The 20,271-nt window shown below is 36.4% G+C and overlaps 2 protein-coding genes, 3 non-coding genes and 1 pseudogene across 6 annotated transcripts; 4 read left to right on the top strand and 2 right to left on the bottom strand.

The window, feature by feature from the left end:
• Positions 1-1,613: 1,613 nt before the first annotated feature.
• Positions 1,614-4,623, bottom strand: LOC140963235 (alpha-mannosidase 2-like; annotated as a pseudogene).
• A 607-nt stretch (positions 4,624-5,230) lies between these two features.
• On the top strand, positions 5,231-7,155 carry LOC140963483 (protein transport protein SEC13 homolog B-like). The gene is made up of 2 exons (XM_073422824.1): positions 5,231-5,447; positions 6,064-7,155. Exon 2 carries the CDS (start codon positions 6,120-6,122, stop codon positions 7,026-7,028), a length of 909 nt encoding a protein of 302 aa, XP_073278925.1. The 5' UTR covers positions 5,231-5,447; positions 6,064-6,119; the 3' UTR covers positions 7,029-7,155.
• A 699-nt stretch (positions 7,156-7,854) lies between these two features.
• On the bottom strand, positions 7,855-18,897 carry LOC140962358 (paired amphipathic helix protein Sin3-like 2). Of its 2 annotated transcripts, none has more exons than XM_073421223.1 (24): positions 18,594-18,897; positions 18,383-18,463; positions 17,239-17,529; positions 16,980-17,163; positions 16,800-16,898; positions 16,503-16,673; positions 16,115-16,415; positions 15,233-15,369; positions 14,905-14,980; positions 14,795-14,824; positions 14,421-14,614; positions 13,953-14,107; positions 13,491-13,618; positions 13,113-13,367; positions 12,340-12,897; positions 12,076-12,161; positions 11,205-11,834; positions 10,945-11,042; positions 10,721-10,859; positions 10,482-10,634; positions 10,216-10,379; positions 9,329-9,440; positions 8,320-8,497; positions 7,855-8,246 (listed from the first exon to the last, which is right to left on the bottom strand). In XM_073421223.1, exons 2-23 carry the CDS (start codon positions 18,457-18,459, stop codon positions 8,360-8,362), a joined length of 4,176 nt encoding a protein of 1,391 aa, XP_073277324.1. In that variant the 5' UTR covers positions 18,460-18,463; positions 18,594-18,897; the 3' UTR covers positions 7,855-8,246; positions 8,320-8,359. The 2 variants fall into 2 exon arrangements, with proteins under 2 accessions (XP_073277324.1, XP_073277325.1); XM_073421224.1 differs by having other exon boundaries at positions 8,356-8,497.
• A 913-nt stretch (positions 18,898-19,810) lies between these two features.
• LOC140963698 (small nucleolar RNA Z199) lies at positions 19,811-19,891 on the top strand. Its single transcript, XR_012172743.1, has one exon. It is a non-coding gene; the product is annotated as a small nucleolar RNA Z199 (small nucleolar RNA).
• A 93-nt stretch (positions 19,892-19,984) lies between these two features.
• Positions 19,985-20,061, top strand: LOC140963685 (small nucleolar RNA SNORD18). Its single transcript, XR_012172731.1, has one exon. It is a non-coding gene; the product is annotated as a small nucleolar RNA SNORD18 (small nucleolar RNA).
• A 74-nt stretch (positions 20,062-20,135) lies between these two features.
• LOC140963699 (small nucleolar RNA U54) lies at positions 20,136-20,221 on the top strand. Its single transcript, XR_012172744.1, has one exon. It is a non-coding gene; the product is annotated as a small nucleolar RNA U54 (small nucleolar RNA).
• The last annotated feature ends 50 nt before the right edge of the window (positions 20,222-20,271 follow it).

The following is a 20,271-nucleotide window of genomic DNA, read 5'->3' as shown; positions in this document are numbered from 1 at the left end:
ACTATGGTCATGATTAGATTTATTTAAAATGCATGTCTAGATTAGAAACTTGATATAGTTAGTTGATTTGTCAATTAAATTTTGAAAATATTCAAGATTTTTTTTAAAGGAAAAAACACCTATATTAGAAGGCTTGATGATGCGGGAATCTATAATCGCTAAATTTCGATATGCACAAGATAAAATGAATATTATTTTAATGCGAGGCATGTGATCCTATGAACATTTTTCTATTGACTTGAAAGGGAATTTAATTGGTTGGGATTAGTGAAAAAAGTTGTTTCTCAATATATTAACAATAGGGTGAGGCTGCCCAACTAAAATCCTTCATATTTATGTAATATCATTCTATATAGAAGAAGTCTTTCTCACATAATATATCATCAACAAATCGATATATAACATAATAAATTATATCCTCTTAACTTTCAAGATATATTTTAAATTTATATTAAAATAATCTTATAAAATAAAAAAAAATTGTGAAATATCCAGATTTAATTTGAACTAACATGTATCTCATTGGATTCCCCTTACAAATAATGAAGAAGATAGGAATCCATTTCTAATCTGTTCCCTTGTGGGCAGCAGCATCGGTTACCAAAAGTCCTATTTATTTATTTATTTAGCTCAATAATTGTACCCCTTTCTTGTCCTTTTCCACCTCCATATGGAAAAGAGATTAAGCAGTAATAAATAACTATAAGTGATGTTGAATATTATAATTCATAAATTAAATCTCAATTAATATGTGTAATGGCTTCAAAATGATGTTTTCGAGGCCATATAAAATTATATTACCGATGTTTAATTAAGTGTCTCCATGTAACTAGCAATAATTGTCATGTTTTTTATTTATTTTTTTGTTTGAACGAAAGAATATTCATATTTTGGACACAATTTCTAATAATTCCTTAAAACCTAATTGAAGTTTTCATTATAAATTGATAAAATATTTAATCCCAAGATGATGACATCAAACTAATCCTTAAAATATTAAAGTTGTAATAAAATTAATTGTTATGTATGTATATATAAAATAAGTAACGTTCGATGGATGGAGAAGAATGAAAAATTTATAGAAATTGAAGTGAAAACATTAGACATGCTCACATGGGATGGAAGGAAACCTAAAGAATAATAATGCAAACCAGATATCAGAATGACTTGCACTAATCAAATATTCAAATGGTAACCATTGGCATCACACATTGGAACAAGGTGTATATGAGAAATGATTCCGAAACTGTCTGGAAAGAGGCTAATTGGATATTTGCATAAGATGTAGAAAGTAGTACAGTTTACATCTCCTGCCTCTGTGTTCGCCGCCCCTTGTTTGAATCACTGCCGATTGCAGACTCCATCCTTGCTATTCTAAGGAGAGTGATCAATCAATCAATTAAACTGGAAATGTCGCAGTTGATTTCCCATAACCTGAGCTTTCATCTTGAATCACGTGTGCATGTGGCCAAAATAAATAATAGTTTCACGAATTCTGGTACGACTGTCATGATTGTAGAGGCTTCATTATCAATAATCAAGTTTATCAATGAAATTACACAGATTACATTCGGTTCATTTGGCAAGAGCCTTGGCATCATCTCTGTGAAAACAACTGAAATATACCCGAAGGGGTCTGATTTTGATAACCGTACACCAGTTGTGAGAGTAGCATCTAAATGTACAGCTCTTCCGAAGGTTGTGCGCATCTACATTCCAGCTTTAGTTCTTTGTTGTTCAATCCAGTTAAGGAGCATGAAGCAATCCCAGAAATTCCTAATAAACCATGTTCCTTGTGAAAGATTCAATTTTGAAAGTTACTACAATGCCTTTATTGTTGAGGCCTTAAGTGCAACTTATAAGCCTGTATTTCCATGGGAGAGATAATGACGTGTCCTTCCTGTGCACCACTTCCAAATTGCTCGCTGTAGCCAAGTATATCGGTGTTTTCATGTTAAAAATGCAGAGAAGTGGCTTTTGCATTCGAAACTGTAAAACCGTTGAACATGTCAAAGATTGATTGGCTCATCGGCTATAGATGAAAACCGTCACCTCCCTTTCCGATAAAATGAAGAATCCCAGTGTCGCCTCTGCAAAACAAGCACAGATAGGGCTCTTCAAGGGGCTGTTGAGAGTATTTTGCAGGCTGGGGAACCTTAAAATTCACAATATGCAAATCACACGGCAAGGAAGCCACCAAGGGAGAAGAGGATCTAGGGGGTGGCTGCGCAGATATTGCTTCAGCTTTTTTCGCGATAAAATATTTGTAATGGGTAGTTCAAGTGTGCACCAACCAGATGAGATAGAAGAGGACTCAAGGGACGAGGATTCAAGGTGGGATTTGCAGATGAAGATGTTTTAGACTCCAGGAGGAGTTCATGGGACTATTATCCATCACTCCTTGGCCCAGACCACGGTCATCATCTCTCTAACCAGTCGCAATCAAGCATGATCTCCAACCACCCATTTTCTAAGCTTCCCACACCCAAGGATTGCCTAGTATGAACAGAGAAGCGTTCTCCTTTTTAGCCTACCATGAATGCAAGAGAGGGCATTGGAGAGTAATTTCCTTGCAAAGGTATCTTGCCATAAGTTTTCCTACGACTCATTTGAAATCCGTTGAGATCAGAGTAAAAGATTCTATTGTTATCAACATTTGTCTTATATCTAGCTATCAGTTCCTTATCATCAAACTCATGCCCAGTAAGCTCAACATGATAATCTTTCTCAATAACAAATACCTGTTATGAATTTTCACAGTTATATACACGGGTACTATGGGATACTGGGGGATTTTTCCCGGATGTCCTTGGAGAAGAAAAAACTTCCTGCACCAAATGCCCTTCTGAAACCACCATCTGTCCACCAGCAAGGCAGATAGGCTCAGCATTACCATTTGGTTTAAAGAGGTAGGCTCCACTCCCGGTGCTAGAGTACATATCCAGTTCTTCATCAATAACAGTTAGGTGACCATCCTCACGACTTATTTTCTGCAGCTGACCATAGCTCGCATTAAAGAAGAGGGTCTGATGTTGATTGCTGATTTCAACTAAGTCACTTTCTAAATCACTACAGGCATATGGAGTGGGGCAAGATAGCTGCTTGTGTAAAGTGAAAATTCTAACCCTTGCTGGTTTGGCCTTCTGACATCCCACAAATCCGTTGGCAATATAATGTCTGTAACCCCATGGCAGGGACAGAAGCTTTCCAGTAAAGACGACGCCTTGCCGTAAATATCCTGTTAGTATGGTGATGCAGTTCAGGAGAGATCTGACTCTTGACACACGTCCAGTTTGAGTCCAACACTGTAGCATCAGGTTTTTCCACAACCACCATCACAACCTCTTTGGTTAGTTGCTCCAGTGGGTTAAAAATGACATCAGTCTGCAGAGTTCCTTCATGAGCACCGATTGCTCTATGCACAGGTTGTACGTACATCATATTTAGATCTTGTTTGTGCAGGTTCAAAGTGAGCTGGGTTTTGATCATTCTTTTCATGGCGGATTCCGAACAGAACTTCAATAGCCTTGGACATAAAAATTTGTAGGTCTTGTAAACCCAGATGCATCCGTTTCCCGTAGTCTTCAACCACATAGTCCTTAGCCGTACCAGTCATTCCATCATGATGCTGAAACAGAGCTGAGTTCCGTCTAGCAGCTGTCAGCTTATACGAAAACCCAGTAGGTAATTCTTCACATTGTACTCGCTGGCAGTATCCCAAAAGAAAAGCCATCATCATTTCTGCACTGCGAAGTGTTTACTCCAGTATTCGGTCAACACTCAACAGCCTTGAAGAAAGGCCCGGAGACATAATAGCCACTCCAATAATCATTTTTCCTATCTGCGTAGGTGAGAAAATCTCCTGAAAGAGAAGGAAAGCCTCCGGTCTCACCAGAGCCAATTTCTTCAGAGTGTGAATAATTTAAGAGCTTGTTAATAAGTATTTTCTGTAAGAAGTAAAAAAGACGTGTGCGACAAGTAGTTAACACTTAACAGAACTACTGATACCATACACTTCTAACAACAATAAGAAAAGTAAAAAACATACAGAAGTGTCAATAGAGCATACACATAAAAAATTGAATAAAGAAACTTAAATATTACCTTTTCGATGATCGCAAAGTAATGTGAGTACTTAGCCTGCAGAACATGAAAAAAATAGATAACCAGTAAGATCATACAACTCAACATTGATGAATTCAAAATTGCAAAACAGATAAATGGAAAACGTGAGACAAGAAAGTATTTCTAGATTTTGAGAGAACAAGCTCCCTGAGAATCCAGGAAAAAATGTAGCCATGATATTGTATAAACACAGCAAATTAATGTTTTTACAAGTCAACCAGCATCATAAAATTAGAAGCATGAAACATCAAAGTATTACAAATCCCCAGATAGAGAAAGGCCAAGTCATAAAGTACACAAAACGATGTGCATCAACATGCAGTATGACAAGAGAAGCGAGAAGCCTACGTATCACAGAAAAAAAAGGAGTATTACCTCATCATTCATCACCCATCCACCTCCGACAATTTCTATCTGTCCATTCCTCACTAAATTGATGAAGGATTCTCTTTTAGCATCTGAAGCATCTCTCCTGCACCATCTTTCTAAGTAAGACATCTCTTCCCATATAAACTTCCTCCGATAATCCTCAACAGTGAGCTTCCATCCAGGATCGTTGTGTGTATGCGGTACCAAAAATGTTAAATTTTATAAATAATATGGATGATGATATTTTTCCATTCCTTGAAATTTTTAAATATATTTTATTTATATAACGCTAATTTATCTTTGAAAAAATTTACAAATATTTTCTTATTTGTCTACTAATTTCAAAACACTTCATTAATTAAAAAAAATTTGTTGTCAGCATATTATTTGAATCAAGTTTGGTAAATGGTAACAGATATTTAGGGTCTTTGGTAAGAAACAGGGCTCTGATTTATAAAACAAAATTAGTATGGTTTTACTGAATAAGAAAACTATTTTTTAATAAAAATTTTGTTATACAACTTTGATTATCTATGTCGTCAAATTTCAATTTTGTCATCTTATGATTTTTATACAATTTTAAATGTATTGATGCGACATTTACATGACTTTTACACGACATTTTTAGTATAAAAAATAATAATTAAAACTATAAAAAAAATGTGATATACAGAAATGAAATTAATATAGAAAACCAAAATGGGAAAGAATTAAAACCAAAATTGGCGGTTTCCATAAATAAATTAATAGAAATGGAAGAATGGTTTGGCGTAGAAAATAGAAATGCAGCCAAACACGGCATTACTGTGTAATCTTGGAGTATAAGATCGCAGCCCGCCACTGCGTCCAGCTTCGTGACATTTTCTGTTGGATTTCCTCAGCTTGTCTCTTAGACCCGAAACGGCCCTCAGATCCGACCCATTTCGATTCGTGCAGCCCTCTCTTTGTCTCAGGTGATGAAACCCTTTTGCCATCCGCTGACCATGTCCTCTATTTTTCTTCGATTTTTATGCACAGGCGTGCTTGTCCTTTTCGTTCTTTTTCGATTTCGTATTTCTGGGATCAGGGAGAAAATATTAGATCTGCGTAGTTCATGATTAATCATCACTGCCCTTTTGCTTCCGTTTACATTTTTTATGGTTTGGAGTGATGCCTTCTGACGAAAGTTTTAATTTTATAACCATAATTTGGGAATTATCTAAAGAAGGGCTTGTGATTGTCTTATATTAATTTTTGCGAGAGACTTCGAAGTTATTGTTGTGATTGTCTAAAACAGCGAAATCACGTGAATAGATTGCTGATTTAAGAACAACGGGACGTAATTTAGCTGAATTGAGTTTGATGTATAGTGGAGAGCTCATTGGCTCAGTTTTTACCAATTGAAACTATGTGTGCCTTCGGGTGGGTTAGATTTCATTGTAACATTTTAGTTCCTATCTTGTTTTGTGATGGTCGGGAGATGTGCTTAATGTTTACAAATAGCTTTGCTGGAAAAAGATATCATATGAATTCGAATGACAAGGAGTTTTTTTCCCTCTAATCAATGGCTTTTTAATATGAACGTTACAGGAGTTGATTGCACAGTGAGCACAAATTCAAGAAACTGAGAATACGCTGTCAGCAAAATGCCTGCACAGAAGATAGAAACAGGTCATAATGATGTTGTTCATGATGTTTCCATGGATTACTATGGGAAACGTGTGGCAACAGCATCATCTGATGCCACTATTAAGATAATTGGTATCAGCAATAACTCGACATCTCAACATATGGCTACCTTGAGCGGGCATCAAGGGCCCGTCTGGCAGGTTTCTTGGGCGCACCCCAAGTTTGGTTCGATTCTAGCTTCCTGTTCTTATGACGGTAAAATCATCATCTGGAAGGAAGGTAATCAGAATGATTGGTTTCAGTCTCATGTCTTCACGGACCACAAATCATCTATCAATTCCATTGCTTGGGCGCCCCACGAGATTGGACTCTGCTTGGCATGTGGTTCCTCCGATGGTAATATTTGTGTCTACACAGCTCAATCAGATGGTAGTTGGGAAACTACGAGAATAGAACAAGCCCACCCTGTGGGGGTGACTGCTGTTTGTTGGGCTCCTTCAATGGCCCCTGGTGCATTAGTTGGATCTGGACTGCTGGATCCTGTTCAGAAGCTGGCTTCTGGTGGCTGTGATAATACTGTGAAAGTATGGAAACTATACAGCGGTAACTGGAAAATGGACTGTTTCCCGGCTCTGCAAATGCACTCAGATTGGGTGAGAGACGTCGCATGGGCACCAAATTTGGGGCTTCCAAAGTCCACGATGGCAAGTGCTTCTCAGGACGGAAAGGTTGTTATTTGGACTGTGGCAAAGGAAGGTGATCAATGGGAGGGTAAAGTATTAAAAGACTTCAAGGCACCGGTTTGGAGGGTTTCGTGGTCTCTGACTGGGAACTTGTTGGCCGTGGCAGCTGGGGACAACAATGTTACACTGTGGAAAGAAGCCGTTGATGGAGAGTGGCAAGAGGTCACCACAGTTGATCAATAGAATACAGGTTTTTTAAGTTGTTAAAAGGGAATTCGAGTGTCTCATGTGCTTGTCGATCTACGCTTCTTAATTTTGTCGACGTCCATTTTGTTTTCTAAAGTTTTTAATGTACCATAACTTCTTGTTCCATCTTTTTGTCTGTATGCGATGAACATTTTTTTCTGATTTAATTTAGCGTTTTTCGAGAATATATTTCACAATGTGCACGAAGATAAATGGTTCTCCACAACAAAAACACGTGGTTTTGTTTTATAAATAGAAAAGATTTTCTATATAGATATGGTAAAAATATATCGAATATAATGTTAGAACGTGCTAAATCCCTTAATTTTTTTACTATTTTTTGTAACATATCAAATTTTAAAATATAATTTAATATATTAAAAATCATTATATAATAGTTTGTGAAATCAAAAGAAATTAGATCGAATATAATACTTGGCGCAGGAGAGCGCGAACTGGGAAAATTATTAAAAAAGACACATAATAATTTGTTCTATTTTTCCCGACTGTTATTTACTTTAAATGCCATATCTTTTAAATAAACGAATAAAATGATATGCACCCTCACATGTTATGAATAAAAATATACTTAGATATATAATTCGAAACCTAGAATAGAGGTGAAGAAGCTAAAGGCCTACTAAGCCTCTGAAACAATGTTACATCCAAAAAAAGATTACCTCATTTAGTTAAAAAAAACTGTCCTTACTAAGCTCACAACAAACAAATAAAACATAGAATCGGTCAATTCAAAAAAAGAAGGGAAAAAAAATAGAAAGGGTAAATTTATCTGAAACAAGAATATTTCAGATATAAGCAGGAATTGAACTGTGAAATCTACATACACATACATGATCAATAAAAACATGTTAAAGATCTTAACATAAGAGATTCTGCTATACCATTTCACCTCACCCAATCGGTATTCGCAACATAATCTAGCAGAACATAGCTGCAAGAAAACTTCATCAGAACAAACAACTTTTGGCCCCGTTGAACCCCGGCAAAATAAAATAAAAACAGGACTCTAACTTAACAACTCTTAACATAATATATGTACAGAGATGGCGAATGTACCATTGACTTGCGCCTACAAGGTAATAGCATGATCCCGAGCAACTCGAAACTCTAAAGGTTATTTGATTCGTTGAGAAGTGAATGGATAAAAATGGCTGGATAAATGCCTTCCAAGGGCAGACCGCGCACCTAAGAACTCTACAAAAGAGAACGAGTTATGATGTTATTTTAGCTTAGACTTGGTAGTTTAAAAGGAAGGAAAACCGCTTACATGCTTGTACATCACGGCCTTGGAAAAAGGGCTGACAAATTCATATAGAGGCTGCCAGAAATTGGTGAAACCGTTGCACCCGTTGCTGGTTCTTCAGGGAATATGTTCCTGCCAGTGTGTTTTTCCTTCTGCGTCCCAAACGAATAAAGAAGTCCTCGGTGTCAAGGACGTAAAAGATCTGAAAGCGTGATATGTGGTTAGATGTAGAAGAATTACGCACAAATAAATGGACCATCAGATATTAAACAAGATTTAGTGAACCACATTTAATCTAAGAATTGATTACTTTGCTCGAAAATAATCTGAAAGTTACCAAGTCCAAGACCCAGACAGGTAATGATATTTGAGTAAAGAATTTTTTGTAACAGCATATTGTTGAAACGGGTGAAATTCGAATGGAAGAAAGATAGTGAACAAAGTAACACAATACAATTTATACTTATTCAAAAATGAAAGTCTACACACAAGTGATAAATGGCCCAGAGATAATAAATGTCTCGTCAATCTCTTAGTTTAGATTATGATCAGCATATCTTGGATATAATTCCAAATAAGACATAAACATGCTTTCAATGATTTATCAAAATCTGAATTCAAATCTTTTCCTAGCATATCGTTTTCCATCATGGAAAAATAAAAGTTTACCGCAGAACAAAAAACATCATGGAGCAACCAGTGCTCCAGTTTAAAGCTAAACGAGCGTCCGTGTACTCAACCAAAAGTTGAGAAAAGAGAACGTTTATCCTCCACGAAACTAATAAATTGAAAATTCCACATCCGAAAAGGAATTCGATTTTACCTTAAATAAATATAACTATGTCGATTCTAGACAAAGTGAAACAATATAACTAAAAAGGTAAAAAGCATCACGGAATATACTGAACTGGAAAAGATTCCTAAATTACATTAAAATAAATGGTAGGAAAGCCTTGTGAAAAGGCAGGAGGGGGTGGGGGTGCACATGTGATACATTGAATCTGTGCCTAAACTAGATTGATGAGAAACATACCTTCGACGAGGCCGCTGACATCTTACATTCCAACCCATTCATGATCAAAACTTTTCCTGTGGCCATAAATAGAGCGGTAGATTCTTCAAGATTGGCATACTTGCGCATATTCCTGCACACCAAACAAGCAGGTCTTGTATTAAATTACAAAATTCCCAATAGTTCCAAACTTGATCTCTGTATATATTTTGTAATTTCTCCTCCAATTGATCAGACTAACGGTAATGACCATAATAATAGTAACAAAATCGACGCGTAGCATCTCTTCCTTTTTTTACCCACATTAATTAAGCTCCACCATAAAACTAAATCCAGGGATTGGCAATAGCATCAGAATGCCGTTTAACTAGTCAAGTTTCCTAGTACGACACCCCAAAATTTGCTCCGAAAGTCAGTAGAGAGAAATTATTATCAAACTACTCTTCTGAGGTAAAAAAATCCTTCCAAATTTAAAACTACTCTTTATGGTCATAAGTGCCATTTAAACTTCCATGAAGAAATGCATTAAATCTGTGAAGCGACGGACTAATTCAAATGTGACGTTGGTGACAAGTTTATTTTCGTCTAACGTACATACGTCTTCCAAACTGAGAAAATAGACCCCAAAACTTGTTCCGTTACAGGTGATGTCTTCTGATCGAGTTAACGCTGACAATGCTGTTATTTCATGTTATAAAGTTTTAGGAAACAAAATATCAAAAGATAAGTGATTAACAGAGGTCCACATTACAGCAGACGTGTCCCACGACCCTCCTCCTGAATGTATTTTCTCTCCAGTTTAGTAAAATAATATCAGTGTCAACATACAAATTCTTATTGATTTCTATAAAAAGAAGCACCACTATCGTTCAAGTCGCGTGACTTGGAATTGGAACTCGTATCAATACCTCTTCAGCATAATCGCAGATGATTCCTTTTTTCCTCGATCAACAGAAAGATAATCATTACGGAGATAAGTTGAAAAACTAGGATCCACTGAGACTGCGACGACTTCAGACTTCTCACTTCCATCATCCATCAGTTGTATAGATAAACGGGTAGGATTTGATGACTACAACAAGAAAGATAACAGCTAAGCATCCAAGCAAAAATTTCAGAAACCTCGAAACCATATGAATAAAAGTAAATTGATACAAAGTGCGAGGAAACATACACATTCAAGCCTGTATACATTCTCATCGTGCAAAAAAATTCGGACATTTTCGTAATAAACTGAATCGACGTACTTCTCTGGCTTCCTAGATTTCTCATATTCATACAATTGAAGCAGCTTGATATCCACTTCATCACTCGAAACAGTTTGGAGCTGTAGAAGGAACACAGTATCCAAAAGCAAACTGTGAAATTTGAACTCAATAGCAAAGAAGGTAAACCAAAATTTAATGAGAATACCTGTTTGACCAACTTATATATCAACTTATCCAAGGTAAAGAGCACATATGACTGGTTTCCAATCAGTGATCGACAATCATCTTCAAATTTAGTATTATCAGACGACCCATCAAGTAACCTAAACAACGCACTCATGAACCTGCATTTGAATTTAAGAGGTATCAATACTAAGCAACATAGCTTCCAAGCCTTTCAAAAACTAAAATACGCTGCTACTAAACAACCTCGAGTAGGGATCAATACTCGCATCCTTCGTGTTTCTCCATTTGGATTCGCCAGATAGTAAATTCACCTTAGCTGATAATATTCTTTCATACAATGTCTGGAAGCAAACAATAGAAAAGTTAAATAATCAAAACGTGACCCATTAATCAACATATATGTTACATTGGTTAAATAGATATAACATATAAGGGGCGACAAGATTTCCGAGAGAATTTCAATTGTAACAAGATAAACCAAACAGAAAAGGCTTTAACTGTACCTCATGCAGCCTGAAAAGCACATAAAAGGTGTCATTTCCATAAAAGATCCGTCGATCCTTTTTCTCCTCACCCGCCGATGGACAAGCAACACGCTTTGACAAAGGCTTACAACTTCGCAAGAAATGTTCGGACTGTGACACAGATGCACCATCACCTCCAATATAGTGAGCTTCGCTAGTATTCTCCGCCTCACCTTCACTCTCCACTTTGCCATCAATGTCATCAGGTTCTCCATCATCCTCTTCCTCGTGCTCTTCTCGCGAACACTCATCGGCAGCGGACTCACTACCTGAAACATCTTCTCCTGTCTCAGAAACATTCTCACTGTCCTCGTCATCAGCGTCAGCATCATTTTCACCAGCAGCATCTGGGCAAATTTCTTCATGATGGCCTGTCTGACCTTGGGTCCTGTCATTGCAATGATTTTTATCAGGCAAGGCTTGTGAGCTACCATCCTGATAGGCGTCAAAATTGTCTTCAAAATCGCCATTTGGAGACAGCTCGCCCTCTTCTTTCTCATTTTTACCAGGGTCAACAGAATCCTCATTATAACTAACAAGTCTGGTGCCTTTTGTGGACACCCCATTTGTCGGTTGATTCAATCTTGATGTCTCCCCGCCCTGGTGTACCTATGGAGGCATGAACATGTCCAGTCAAAACAGAAAGACAAGCCAAGATGAACTATTAGACACATCCTTCTCCGAAATTTAGACACAAAAATCGTGGTGCCTTGAAATTTGGAAAAAACAATGAAGCAAGAACAAGAACATGGAGTAACAAAGAAAATAAAAAATAAAAAATAAAATACAGAGTAAAAAAATGAACTATTCTTGTTCCAATTAAAGAGTTTTGACATGTCAAGAAACTCACATATGGTATATCTTCTGCATTAGGCTTGAGGGCATTGCCTTCCTCTATTGGATCAGTATGTGTTTGCAAAGAATTTGCAGTGCGACCTTGTATTTCAAAATAAATCTTAATTAATAACAGTAAGAACTCAAAAAGGTATACAGTATAATAACAAAAGATGTGGAGGTTAAGACCAACAATGGCATCAACAATTAGCTACAAGAAAAATAATACAGACACCAAATTATTAGTAAAAACAGAAGCTTTATCATTTAAGCACAATACCATGATTAGCATCTGATCCAAATGTAACAGCTACATCAGGATTTGTCAGTCTTTCACCAGAAACCACAGGTAGTCCCTCTTTAGCAAGGGAATCGACATTTGAGACACCAGTCCTGCTGAAATTCACTCTGTGTGTTGAAGCAGAAGGACTACCATTGCAGATAGGCTTTGGTTGCTTCAAGGTTGTGGCAGTACCATCGGCATTTGGACTTCCTTCACTTTCTACAATGTTTGTCCAGGTATTTTTCATGGTTCGACGCTTAGAGACACCATCGTCTTCAGTAACATCAGAACCAAGAGGGCGGGAGTGAATACCTAGCATCGGCTCAAGAAAAGTGGTCCAGAATCTCAAAACTTTATTGAATTGCTCTTTCGTGGAGCAGATCTCTTCGCACGAGTACTTAATAATTTTATAGACATCTTCATGAATTTCGGAATCAGCATAATCAAATTCAAGGTCTGGAATGATAGAGTGCCTATTTCCAGCGGCAACACTAAGTAGCACATCATCTTCTTTCTGTCTCTTCTCCTTGATTTCTTTGATTTCAGTCACTAATGCTGTCAGTTAAAAGCATAAAAGGAAAAATGAGGATCGGATCACAAATTGAAAGCGACACCAGGTTAACCATACTAATTTTCCATGATATCTGATGTGTATTTCATGCAGAAGACAGGATCAGATTACCAAGAGGATATCAAAAAATATTCTAAAAGATGAGGCACGTGCAAGATTCAGAGACAGCTATAATAGATCGTAAACCCCGTTCGCTTACATTTTGTGCCCAAGTTCTTTGAATCTTGTTGCTTGAAATAGAAACTGCGGTGATCAAGAGATTTGTAATGGTTTTTAGAATATATCCCAGCCCAAACTTTATTAAAATCTGAACGGCACTTCGTCCACTCCTCCTGCTTCTGCTTGAGGCGGGTCAGGATTACCGACAACGAAAGAGATGGATTTCTACGCAAAATATCCATCACATCAAGACCATGGTCACCATATAGACGTTCAATACATCTTAAATTCAGTGCTGCACGAAACAAGCAATAGAACCCAACTCAGCAGCAATATACATATCCATTTTCAGGTAAACAAAAGAAAACGTGAACAATTTTTCAACATAAGTTAAAATCCGAGAGTCTACAATGCAGACCTGTGAAATGGTCCTCAACACGTATGGGACCATCTGAACCAATTGAATTATTATTAATGCCATTCAAAAGTTCCTCTGCACGCTTGGCAGTTGAACTGACCGACTCCAACAACATGTCAAGCTCAAATCTGAAACATCAAGAAACAAACCCCAAATGTCAAATCTGGTATCAGCAAAATTCTTAGACATATCCAGAGGAAAACTCTAGGAAATAGGTAAATGGAGAAGACCACAAAATCAAAATCTACAATTCAATTTATAAAATGTAAACATGGCACAATAATGCAAAAGTTTGTTCCTTTCATGAACCAACAAGATATCCATCAGCATTAGAGACCAATAAAGAAAGTTTCACAAAGGAATCAAAGTTTATCGATAAAACAGAGAGAATTTCCATTTTCCGTTGACAATAGGATTACTGTCCAATAAGAGAGAAAACAAGATATTGAGAATGTATATTACCTATCGTCTTCGCACCTAAACAGGCTTTCTTCATACTGGTTTCTGCGCATGTGTTTAAAGGAGTAATCCTCACTACCGGAGGTCACAGACACCCAATGATCGTTTAAAACTAGTGCACCAAGCTCTGATCTCTGACTAGCTAAAGCTATCGGATACTGCAAAGAAATTTTTTTTGACAAAAAATAGTTTCATGAACATAGTTCTAATTGTGTGTGTGTGTGTGTGTGTGTATAGTTTCGCTATACTGTCCATCTATGTGCCCATACTGAACATTGAGGTGACACTCAACTATTGGATATATAACTTAAAAATGTTTCATTACATCAACAAGTGAGTGTCGCATTGATAGGCACAAAGATAGGTACAATTGGTGGACAACATAGCAAAACTACAAATAAATAAATAAATATATATATATATATATAAAAGGACCAGAAGATAAGATTATAAGTAAATCAATATTCTTACATCGTCAGGAAGAAGCCTATAACTGGGAGAACAACTTCGACAATCAGAAAGGTCAAGTTCTTGAATGGACTTTCCCCAGTATTTTAGATTGTATCTTTCCTTCTCTTTCCCGCTTTCCACTTCACGCCTTTGTTCTTTCTCTTTGTCCTCTATTTTCAAGGCTTTTGAGGAATTTCCTTCGGTCCATAATGTTTCTGCAACAAATAAAGTTCCATTGCTAAACTATACAACCATAAACTGAATGGCTGCTTATAGTCCAGAGACTTTTTGTCATGCAAGTCAGGAAGGGGAGGTCGTATATTCCACTTAAGCAGAAGCACAGACAGATATATAAATGCTCTAAACAATAATATATGGTGGAAGGAAATACATACTTTTGCTCATAACACCAGCAAGAAATCCATCTGCAAAACACACTACCAGTAAGAACATAATATTATTCAATAAATAATACAAATCCAAACAAGTGAAAATCGACAGTTACCAATTCTCTCGCACTGTTCGAAAAATTCATTAAATCCCTCCATAAGGTCAGGAAATTTTCCAAGTAAATCAGCAACCTGAAAGCACATATGTAAGAGCCGGATAGAGTAATATATTCACACATTCCAAACAAATTTAAGGGGCGGAGAGGACATCGGAAGTGTAAAGAACTTTTATAAAGCACTTATGAAAGTAGGATATAGAGAAAATTAGGGGAGTAGATAAGAGACCCTCTGGCAAAAAACAACTAAATTAAGCAAGTGATGCGATCTCTAAACTCTGATATCCAAAATCTGCGTAATTGTTAAATGTGGTCATAGATTGCATACCAAACCCTGCAACTCCTTCCTTGTAATGATTTCTGTGCTGTAAATGTGAAGACATTTCAGGAATGCCTGGTAATCATCTTCGCTGCCAAGCCTCTCTTTAACTTTTTCACAGAAAGTGAACTCTTGACTGTACATACCTGGAAAAATCAAACAAAGTTATGCCAAGTTAGATTCATGTTTCATTTCCCCAAAACAAAAACATAAGTCATCACCTTTTAAATCTTTGTACCAAAAATATATATAACAGTTTCTATACTTTCCAACATAACCCTTACACTTAGTTTATCTCTTCACCACTCACCAAAAGTTCTCTATTCTTATATTATATTTTTTTTAAAAATAATATAGTTTAAAATTTTAAAATATCTACTCCTTTACACAAATATCAACTCCAATATAACACTAATGTTTACCAAACAAAATATTACATGATCTGATATGCACAATAAAAACTGTTTCCTAAGAAAATAATACGAAACAATCTTTTTATCTCCTAAAACTAATTCCTAATATTTCCTAAAATATTATAGAAAACAAAATGCGTGTTAAATATTGAAAAGTTTCTTGTTATGTTGAAAATGCTAAGAAGTATTGTTAAGAGAAATACAGTGCAAAAAGACGAATCATAGAGGAAGATTTATTCGCTTTCTTTAACTAGTTCCCTCTTTAACTTGAATTTCCCTTTTATTCTTGATTCTTGAAAAAATTTACTGCTAAGCATGTTGTGCATCACACTCAATTATCACTTGATGTACTAATATTCAGTAGTATCACCAATTCTTTTGACAGATAGATTGTCCTATAATGACCATTGTTCATATGAAATCAAACAAAAACAAACTTTCAATAAATAAAATAACAACAGGGGATTTGATATCTCACTTTTCAATGCATCTTTGTCATCGTAGGATGCGAGATTTGAGTTTCCTCCAAAATCTCCAACTTTCTTAGCAGATTTCCTTTTGTCAGAGAGCCGCTGCATGCTGATGTCTCCATTGTTTTCATTTTCAGGGTCTCTGTCTTCTTGATCACGATTTCTTTTATCCCTGTTCTCCTTGTCTACGTGCTTCTTCTGATCCTTATGCAACTTCACAACTGTCTTTTCATCACCCACATCTGGACGCTCAACACTAAGATCACGTTCTCCATGGGGGCTAATGATCCGATCCCGTCGTGGTCGTTGCTGGAAGTTTGTGTGGCATAATTTTCAGTTGGCACCGAGTGAAAAAGAAGACGGCAGTATTGTAAAATACATGTCAAAAAACGAGACCTTATCCATGAGAGAATGTCTCATCGCAGGCATGGCAGAGCTCCTCTCGTCATAACGGTGAAAGGGACGGCCAAAAGATGCATGTGGAGCAGATGCAGTAGCAGAAGAATCTGGAAGAAATCTAGTGAACTCGTCAAGGAGATCTGGCTGGTCATTAAAAAGAGCTGCAACCTGCAAGGGCATTTATTACACCTTAATTGTCATGAACACCTGAACGATAAAAGTTGTCGCACAAATGAACATAAATTTATCAGTTTATATCATTTCAACCAACTCCGTCACAATTAAAACACATACCTCTTGGTAGACCTCAGTGATACCCTTGTGCTCTTTTCGGTACATATTCAAAATGTCTAGGAAAGACTTATAAACATGGTCATCATTTTGAAAACGTTTCTGCAGAAAAAAATGCAAAAAAAAATAATTAGAAACAAAATCCAGAACAGTAATCATCACAAGAGTAATTAGAAATTTAACCTTAATCTTATTAACAAAACTGATGGCCTCTTCAAATTCAACTGTCCTTTTTGGTGGAGCCTCTTCCTCATCAGTGAGTGTAATTTCATAACCCTTAGGCAAGAAGGTGTTAAACCCAAGAATCAGATTTGGATGCCCATTGAACAATTCCTTCACCCGAGCTATAACACCAGCAGTATCAATTCTGCATAACAATGAGCTCAATATCATTAGGATTCTAAACTACATAATCGAGTAGATTTAAGGAAGATCCATCTACCTTTGAGCCTTGAAATCCTTCATAACATCAAGGAACCTATCATATTTTTCCCTCTGATCTTGGAACATATCCTTAACTTCCTTCAAATATGTTAATGCATCGTTGGTGGTAAGTTTTTGTGTGCTACCAGAAGCAACTCCCATCGTACTACCATCACCTACAGTAACGGCACCACCACCACCAATTCCGACGACTCCGCCACCTCCTCCTCCTCCTCCTCCTCCGCCTCCGCCTCCGCTTCCGCTTCCGCCTCCGCCTACTACGCCAATAGAAGCATGTGGAGGCCCATACCTATATAACACAGAAGAAAAGGTAAAACTTTAAGTTAAGATCATCCACAATGAGGGAAACAATTTATGGCATAATTAAGAAAACAATAAAGCATCTTGGATTTCTCCGTTGTGTTCGTTAAAAATATCTTATCGTTTCACAATTTTAACACTGCCGACATTTTCCTGCTGTTCTACTTTCATTCGGGTAACATTGTAGGAATGCAGCCAAAACATAATTAACAATTATGAATCCCGGTTCTCTCTGTTCTGTCCCATAAAAACATATTATCCGTTCACAGTTATAACACCATCAACATTTAAAACCTAGGATTTGTCGGCATTTGTAACGAAGCCCCATCCATAGAATCTTTGAATGCAACCAAAAACACAATTAATAGACTAAGCCGCTACGCAAAACAAACAAATCAATAACGGCCAGAGACTCGAAAAGGGAAACAAAATATCAACCCATGCAAAATAAGAACTTACCAATAATGGTATTCACAAAGATTCAATTTTTATCCCTATTACAGCCTACCTGCCCTCAACATCTAAGCAACCCTTGACAAAACAAAATTTTAACCTAATCCTTCTTTCTTTCCTGTTTCTTTTTATTACTGCTACCAAGAATGCGACCAGATCAAAATCCTGAAAACTAATAATTCCGATCAATTTTTTTAAAACCAAATTCACTTCAAATCTCAGTCATGACACAAATCGACAGTCTTCCCACACGTAAAAACTTGAGCAAAACCTCAGAACAAAGAATCCCACATAATAAAGACAAGAATTAGACGTAATTCACAAAAAAGTAACGACAAAAAACGAGCAATTCAAAATATTTACGAACCGATGAAAAAGGAAAAACTTACGATTCTGCCCGAGAAGACGGGCCAAATGGGCGCTTAAATTGAGGGTTCACATACACCTCATCTCTCAATCGCTTCATCTGTCTGTAAAAAAACACAGAAAACACAAGGTATAAAGGAAATTTCAACTCCACGTCAGGAATAACTGAGGCGGAAAATGGAAACCAGGATCAAAGAGTGCAAATAAACATATTCCCTCCAATAAGACACTGACCTGAGACTCCCTTCCCTTCGATGAGAGGAAAAAGATGACAACAGCGCACAGATCTAATCTAACAAACCAAAAAATTAAAGAAACCAGTTAAATTGTCCGGATCAAATAACAGTTCAAATCAAGAAACCGCTTCTTGATTATTCCTCCTCCTCTCTTTCCCGTTATCTTCGAGTTCTCTCTCTCTTTAACGTAGGAGGAACAACATAAACTGGAGCACGAGAAGAAACCATACGAAAGGTTAATGAAAAGGAAGCGATGTGAAAATATTTTTGCTGTGTTTTATACGAACTGTGTTTTAATATCAAGAAACCAAATGTTTTACATTTTAAGAGTGGAGGAACTGAGGTTTCTTTTGGGCTTTGTGGATTTTCAAATGTTTGGTCTAACTTCTTATTTAAGGGCCCAAGTTTATTTAATTATGGTTTATTAATTTATCAAATCTTTTCACACCTTCCAAACCAAAAATAAACATGATTTTAAAATATATTTATTACACAATAAAAATGTAAAAACTACGAGAAATTTGGGAGGAAACTATTCTTGCATTTTTTTATGTATTTTTACGCAAATGCAAATATTCCTATTATTTGAATAATAAGTAAATAAATTATTTAATTTTGTCTTTTTAGCTTATTTATTGTTACTGCTCACGATTCAAGAGACCTCGTGTGTATCCACTTTGTTGCAGATCATTTCTTGCTAATATATATATATATTAGTTACATTTTTTTAATTCTCTATTTAATTTAATGATTTCAATAATGCATGTCTGCAATACGTAAAGACAAATTATTGCATCCCTTAATAATATCTTCTTCACCTAAAGATAATTTGGACCCCTTAAATAATTGCTAAAATCTACAGTATGGGCCTGAACTAATTCTAGGATAGCGCGGGCTAGCCCTTGCTAAACTTGAAATTCAGCCCAGTAGAATGACGGACTTAAGGCCTAGTTCTTGTTCAGAACCACTTTCATTGGGCCATAAAATAAAGGCCCATTTATACCCTAACAGCTGCCCTAGTTTCTCGCTCAAATCTACCCCGCCGCTCAAATTAGGGTTTTCAAATCATAAATCCCTAATCTCAGACGTTCTATTTAAGAAGAAAGCTTCATCTTGGAGGTAACGAAGATTCAGCCTGGTGATTATTTTGGTTTTTTTTTTTTTATTTTTTTCCCCTTCCTCCCCTTTTCTTCGTTTTAGTTTTTGATGACTGTAGATCATCTGATGAGAAAAAAAACTGCAACAATATGAACGGTGAATTCTCCATGATTCCTTGTATTTAAGTCTCTGATGATCAACCATATCTTCAAATCTGTTTAATTTCTGGTAATTTTGAGTTCAATCATTATTTTATTTGAATGAAAATCCCAACTTTTTTCTGTGAATTGGGAGATGTGATGAATATTTTAATTGGTCCGTGTTTCTGAATAAACCGTGACTGAAAAAACCTAACCAACTCTGATCTCCCCTTACTCTTCCTAATTATTATTGTTTTTTTTTTTTTTACCATAAATCGATTTTATTTCAAAAATTTATCGGCGGCTCTATGATTTCCTGCCTTTGAAGGCGATATACGCTATGCCGACATTCGATATGAGTAGAAATTTTTTTCCGAGTATGAGAGCCGCCGCGATTTGGCCTTTGTTTGAATACTAATTTTTTGGTTTTTTTTAATT

This window comes from Primulina huaijiensis, chromosome 17 (genome assembly GCF_012295235.1).
Source record: "Primulina huaijiensis isolate GDHJ02 chromosome 17, ASM1229523v2, whole genome shotgun sequence".
Classification (NCBI taxonomy): Eukaryota; Viridiplantae; Streptophyta; class Magnoliopsida; order Lamiales; family Gesneriaceae; genus Primulina; species Primulina huaijiensis.
This window is presented reverse-complemented; position numbering and strand designations above follow the sequence as displayed.